Genomic DNA, 7500 nt, shown 5'->3' on the forward strand with positions numbered 1-7500 from the left:
GATGTGCTCCTGAGTTCGTCTGAGTCTCTGCATCTCCGGAGTGTCAGAGACCATGCTGAAGCCACGCCCCTTACTCTCCTCAAAGTCCTTCTTATACTTCACCTGAAAAGAGAAACACAGGGAGAGAGAGAGAGAGTGCGAAAGAGAGACAGAGAGGGAGAGTGAGAGAGACACAAAGGGAAAGAGAGCAAGAGAGAGACACCCAGGGAGAGAGAGCGAGAGAGACATGCATAGGGAGGGAGAGTGAGAGAGACACACACAAAGGAAGTAAGAGAGAGAGAGACATGAGGAGACAAAGAGAGAGTGTGAGAGAGAGACGGGGAGAGAAAGAGAGTAATACTGGTCATCATCATCATCAACCTCACCATCGTCATCATCCTTTTAAACTAATCATCACCATTATTATCAACCTCATAATTGTCCACAACATCATCGTCATCATCATCATCGTCATCATCATCATCATTTTCCAATCAAAACAAGTCTAAGAGGGGTGTTTACAAATGTGTCCAACAGATAGGTGGATGATAAAGAGCAGGACAGACAGACAGGGAGAAAGAGAGAGATCCATTCTCCAGTCTCTCAATGTTGGCCTTCTCTCTGTTCCAGTGTTCTGTGTTATATCTGGGATATTCTAGATATTCTCCTGAAGAGAAAATCATTGACATGAATGGAGGAAGCTCTAAGACAGATGAAGTGTGTTTCTACACTCGCCAGTCTTGATGGTGTTTGAAACCTGAACAGACATTTTTATACAGTTTGAGTTTAGTACTGCTGCCAGCATTTCTTATAGAACCCTGTCTTTAACATCAGAGTTAGTCAGCAAATAAGTAAAAAGAAAGAAAGTTAATTTTGGTTAACTAACTAAATGCCAAAATTTGTTGTATTAACTGATACCACATTTCAAGGTAAATGTCTGTCGCCTGGCAATGCAGTCAGTGCACGGCCCTGTCCTGGTATGACAGTGTGACCTTCAGTGGGGTTGTAAAGGAAGATTTATTAAGCCTGCCATCTGCCCTGTGCTTCTCCTGGGCTTCAGCTGTATTAGCTTGTTAGCCTGAGAGAGAGCTGATGTAAACCCTGGAGAGATAGGACTCCATGGTAGCTTTGTTATTGATCATAAAAGTGCAGTGTGCGCGTGTGTGTGTGTGTGTGTGTGTGTGTGTGTCTGTGTGTGTGTGTGTGTGTGTGCGTGTGCGTGTGCGTGTGCGTGTGCGTGTGCGTGTGTGTGTGTGTGTGTACGTCTACGTGTGTGAGTGCTATATAGTTCAGTAAACAATCAAGTCTTTGATTGGTCACAAACAAAAGCACTTACATAAGAGGTATCGTTAATTTACTGTCGTGGATTTACTGCTGGCTTTGTGGGCGAGGAAGAGCTTTTCTATGCGTTTGTGTGTGTCTGTTTATGTGTGTGTGTGTGTGTGTGTGTGCGTGCGTGCGTGCGTGTGTGCGTGTGTGTGTGTGTGTGTGTATCCTTCATTGAATTTTGAAATATTGGAGCTCATGGGATATCACACACCTCCCACACACACAAACATAATCACATGCATTCAAATAAACACATACACACACACGTGCACACACACTCCTGCCCCATGGAATATACACAGCATGGCCACTGCTGTAGACTGCTGAGTAGACATCTGTCCCTTTGTACTGGAGTGTTCTATACAACAGATTCAAACACGTACACACACACACACACACACACACACACACACACACACACACACACACACACACACGAACACACATAAACACACACACACACACACACGCGCAGATGCACACACACACTCACGAACACACATAAACACACACACACACACACACGCAGATGCACACACACACTCACACACACACACACACACACACAAACACGCGCATGCATGCACACACACATGCACTCACTCACACACCCAGACACACACAAACACGCAGAAGCACACGCACACATACACAAACACGCACCAATGTACGCACACACACATGCCCACACACACACACACACACACCCACACACACACACACACACACGCACACACACACACACACACACACACATACACACACACAAACACAAAGGGGGATGGAGACATGTGGTGGAGAGCTGAGTTCTTGCTCTCAGTCAGAATCATCAGTGGCTCCAGGAGACAACAGCACAGCCCCACCACTACTCCTCTGGTTGTAAACCTGTACACAACGTAAGGACGCCGGCCCCTGTCCTCACATCACATTTCACCAGAACCATCTGAACCCCTTCCCTTATCATCCACAATGATAGGAGAATTACAATAACAAAGAATAAAAAGGATATTATCACGCTCATGATGATGATCGTCGACACGTGACGTTTTATCCATGTAGGTCAGAACTGACAGGGTCTCAGTGGGGTTATAGCTGTCTGTCTGTGTGTGTGTGTGTGTGTGTGTGTGTGTGTGTGTGTGTGTGTGTGTGGGTGTGTGTGTGTGTGTGTGTGTGTGTGTGTGTGTGTGTGTGTGTGTGTGTGTGTACGTGTGTGTGTGTGTGTGTGTGTGTGTGTGTGTGTGTCTGTGTACGAGTGTTAGTGTGCGTGTGTGTGTATGTATGTCTGTGTGCGGTTGTGTGTGTGTGTGGGATGCCAGACAGCAGTCTAGTCTCAGTCAATGGTTCTCTTTCTAAAGCTTAAATACTTTAACCCAGAGTAGACAAGCGCACGCGCACACACACACACACACACACACACACACACACACACACACACACACACACACACACACACACACACACACACACACACACACACACACACACACACACACACACACACACACGTTGACTCACCTGGCTCTGTAATTCGCTCTGTTGTCTCAGTCTCATGTTCTCTGGAGTGTCCTTAACAGTGGTGAACGACGTCTTAGGATAGTGTCTGGAGAGAGAGAGAGACAGAGAGGAGACATAAAGAGAGAGAGGACATTTGGGACCCCTTTATTATGAACTTCTTCAGCGATTCCATACATTTCATGGTGCAAAGACAACCATTCGTCTTTCTCCTCAGTCGTGTATTTCTTTGTAGGATCAATAATGAATCAAGAAGTTTGACCTCAAGAGTCTGATGAAAACCGCCTCTGAAGCAACGCCAAGGTGGCTTTAAATCAGTAGTTTGCAGAATAGAAAGAAAGAGAGACGAAGATAATGCGAGGGAGTGAAAAAGAGGGAGAGAGAGACAGAGAGACAGGGTCAGAGAGAAAGAAAGAGAAAGTGGGGGTCAATGTCCAATAGTCAAACCAATACTTGTATATTTACTGACACGGACCAAACAAAGGTGAAATATGAATGAATGACAGGAAACACAAAATGAAAGGAAACGCAGGGGGCGGCCAGAGATTGACCTATCAGCAACAACCTGCAGGCCAGCCCCCGACCTCCAGCCTGTAGCATTGTCATGCTTCATAATGGACCTTTGTATTTACAACGCACCGAAAACAATGACTTCACAACCAATCAGTGACCTTCCCTCCCAGGTCACGTTATCTCAGCCAATCGGGGGACGGGCCCTCCGTCTGACCCACACTGCCCCACCGCCGTCCACCGCCAACACAATCGGGGCCCCCTGTCCGACACGACGCTCAAAGGTCCGCCAAAGGCCCCAGGGCCGGTCCCCGCCCGGAGTGCGACCTTCTGGACTCCCCGCCCGCTACGGGGGTCCGTGACGTCAGCCGAGACAATGAGCGGTTTGGGACCGCAGACCGCGGTCAAGAATATCCACGGCCATGCGACAGCTCCCAGGAGAGGGGTCGTGTTGTATTATTATCGTTGTCATGACATCGTCGCAAACTGGCAGAACAATAGCGGATGATTATGATGATGATGATGATGATGATGATGATGAATGAGGCCGTAGGGATACCGCCAGCTGTATTTATTGCTTTAAGGGGCTTTTATTTTGGAGTCATCGGCAGGAGGTAAAGATAATAGTTGTTCCTTACAGAAACCCGAGGAGTGATGGTTCCTCATAAGTTTGGGAATTTCAACAATGTCAAATATGTGACAAAAAACGGAATCCCTTTAATCAGGATATGCTTCTCCAGACTCACACGTAGCTGGAGTTCCCTTACCCCCCCCCCCCCCCCACACACACACACACACACACACACACACACACACACACCCGCGTCTTTTGCCAAGAAGTTTCAGTCATCATCACACATATAGTGACCCAAACAATCAAACAGTTTATCCTTTGCCTTTTTTATAAGGCCTCTGAATGAGCAAGTGAGTGTCAAACTTTGGCTATTGGGGCGCTTTGAGGCTGTTACCACGTTAAGGGCTGTTAAAGCCAACATCAGCAGTCAGCAGTGTCCCAGTGCACTTTAGGAGTCCTTTTAAATCAACAATGGAGCCTATTCATAGTAGCAGTACATGGGGCAGCTTCCTGTGAGTCAGACCTGACGAAAACACAACCGTGACGGGGGATTACGTCCCCAGAGTCCGATTGGTATCAGAACAGGCCCCATCGCCTTAGTACACTGGACGCACCGGTGGAAATGAAGTGCTGTTAGTCACTATGGTGTTGAATAATTTACTGTCTAGTCATTTAGCAGACGAGTTCGTCCGAATGGGGCCCACACAGAGATTGGTTTTCTGTCTAGATAAGTTAAGGTAGAGGGAAGGCGTCGTGCCTACAGATAGAGAGGGACGTAGGGATGGAACCCTCTTGGCCAGCCTCTAAATCATGCAATCAACACACCCAAACTCAAAATAAGTGGTCAATAAATTAAATTTTTCATTCCCACGATGTCCCCCGGATCTTCCTCTGCAGGAGTGCAGGGCGGTGTGTGCCATCGGGGGTCTCCTCACTTCCTTTACACTGACAGGAAATGAGGAGACCGCTGAGAGAAGCCGGGAGCTTAGCTAAAGGAAACGTACAGAAGTATGACTTCATCTCTCGCTCAATCGCCCCCTCTCTCTGGCTACATTAAAACAGAGACTCGGTAGGAAATGTTACAAATAATTTGGAAACAGTGAAGTTTCTTCACTTACAGCCACACACACACACACACACACACACACACACACACACACACACACACACACACACACACACACACACACACACACAGTGAATTATTGAAGTGTTACGTTTCATTTCACTAGCTTCTGTCACCACTAGCAACCATGGATGCTTTGTCTGGTTGCAACTCAACCCGTCGAAACAAAGAGGGACTCTGTGGGACGCAACACACACACACACCAACATAAACACACACATGCGCACACACACACACAAACACAAGCATGCACAAAAAAACACACACAAACACACATACTCGGTTTGATAAAATAAATAAATCATTCCCATACATGCAATACAATACAATACAATAAATATAAATAGACATCTATAAACACACACAAAAGCAGGTTAGGCAGTTAGAAAAGGCAGCTTTCCATCAGCCAATAGAACTCATAGTGCATAATAAACAAAAATTGTCAACATATTTGTGTATGCTGTGTGCTGTGTGTGTGTGTGTGTGTGTGTGTGTGTGTGTGTGTGTGTGTGTGTGTGTGTGTGTGTGTGTGTGTGTGTGTGTGTGTGCGTGTGTGTGCATGCGTGTGCGTGTGTGTGTGTGCATGCGTGTGCATGTGTGTGTGCGTGTGTGTGTGTGTGTGTGTGTGTGTGTGTGTGCGTGTGTGTGTGTGTGCATGCGTGTGCATGTGTGTGTGTGTGTGAGAGGGATTGCATGGTGGTTCAGCGGCTGTGTTTGAGGGCCAGATTTAGACGGAGCATTGTTGGTAGTGCGGTGGGATTGGGGTATCAGTCCCGGTTCTCCACAGCGCTGACGCAGACTGAGGACTCATGAGGAGCGACAGCGGAGCGGAGCGGCCGCTTTAATGAATCCATCTATTAATGAATGAGGCTCAATTCTTTTTTTAATGTTTGCTGTGTGTGCATGTGTGTGTGTGTGTATGTGTGTCTGTGGCTGTGTATCAGATTGTGTGTGTGTGTGTGTGTGTGTGTGTGTGTGTGTGTGTGTGTGTGTGTGTGTGTGTGTGTGTGTGTGTGTGTGTGTGTGTGTGTGTGTGTGTGCGTGCGCGCGTGCGCGCGTGTGTGTGTGTATGTGTGTGTGTGCATACGTGCGTTTGGCTGCTTCCCTACATATGTCCATGCACGGGTGCATGTGTGTACATGTGTGTGTATGTGCACGATAGCGCACACTCCCACGTGCTCATACACACATGAGTGTACAACTATTGGTTGCAGCCTGGCCTCCTGTTTTGGTGTTGATTAAAACCTCCCCAGGAGGTCAGAAGAGACCTGTTTCTCAGGTTGTGAAATGAACCCATGGCCGTCTCACAATTGAAAAAGTGGGGGCATTAATCTGATGGTAAGACTTAAGACATATAACCTTAAACCTTAAATAACCTTTATATAACAGGATACCTTTAATCAATGCGTTACAAATCCACCATTAAGGACAACGGCCAATTAGAACCAAGGACTAGATGTTTCCTTGACACCATAAGAGTATGCTCAAAAGCACCCTGGAAGAATATTGGAATTTCATCCAATTAAAATCAATAACAGAATAACCGTCTAAATGAAAGCCACCGAGCGCCGGGTGAGAGCCGGGCACCCTGCCTGCTGGCCCGTGTGCAGCATGGGCTGTGGTTTTCCTCCCTCCCGTCTCCCACCACATGCTGGGTGGGGTAATTGCTATCAGGCAGGGCCTCGCCACCCGACCCGCCCCGGCCCGGGTCAACCAGCGTGTCTGGATGGATGCATTCGCTGTGAATGTGTGTTTGATTATCAGTTCCGTCGTGACGCTGTTTGTTCTCACCATCTCTACAACATGAAGTACTTGCATATTCATGTTGCTGACCATGCAACCCTGGCTGTTTTGAAACTACAACTAAGAAACCCTGCAGGCAAACGGTGAAGCTGAAGCTAGGGTAGGCCATTTATTTGTCACTTTTGTCCAGGAGACAGTGTAGGAGCACTCCTCTGTTTTGAGCCGTCGTTGGGTAGATATTTCTACACAATAGGCAAATTACTAAGTACCCTTCCCTTAACAATAGCCTAACTAAACCGCATTAAACCGGAGACATCTTGTGTTCAAAATGTTCCCAATTGATTAAAATGACTGCTTAGAAGTGTATCTCACCAGCTCTACAACAGTGATAAGCAAGTAAAGAACCGTGTTGCCAATGGAGCTCTGGTGTGGATGTAACGCATATAATACAGATTCAACTGAATTTAAATAGACTGTAGATAATACAGATTCAAATAACTTTCAATAAGTGTACATTTGTGGAAAATATCGTTATTCCCACCATAGAAAACCGCCTACACACAAGAACTCGTCAAGATTGAAGTCCTTGTTTTTGAGTATTTCTGGCATCCGTCAAACTCCGTCCGAACTCTGGATCGATTCTATTAATGAATTTGGGCAGCAGTGAATCTCTTTGGGGAAAATCCAAAAAACATCCTTCCTCAAGAGCTTGATCATATTTCTTTCG

The 7500-nt window shown here is 46.6% G+C and overlaps 1 protein-coding gene across 2 annotated transcripts in view; it reads right to left on the minus strand.

The window, feature by feature from the left end:
- The window catches only part of LOC115536994 (LIM zinc-binding domain-containing Nebulette), a 72033-nt gene that overhangs the window by 55943 nt on the left and 8590 nt on the right, over nt 1-7500 (minus strand). For both annotated transcript variants that reach the window (XM_030348550.1, XM_030348551.1), the window contains exons 3-4: nt 2824-2908; nt 1-102 (exon numbers count right to left, since the gene is read on the minus strand). The exon at nt 1-102 is cut by the window's left edge and continues 6 nt beyond it. In XM_030348550.1, coding sequence (XP_030204410.1) covers nt 1-102; nt 2824-2908 — 187 coding nt within the window. The remainder of the gene's footprint in view (nt 103-2823; nt 2909-7500) is intronic.

The sequence above is a fragment of the Gadus morhua genome, chromosome 23 (assembly GCF_902167405.1).
Source record: "Gadus morhua chromosome 23, gadMor3.0, whole genome shotgun sequence".
Taxonomy (NCBI): domain Eukaryota; kingdom Metazoa; phylum Chordata; class Actinopteri; order Gadiformes; family Gadidae; genus Gadus; species Gadus morhua.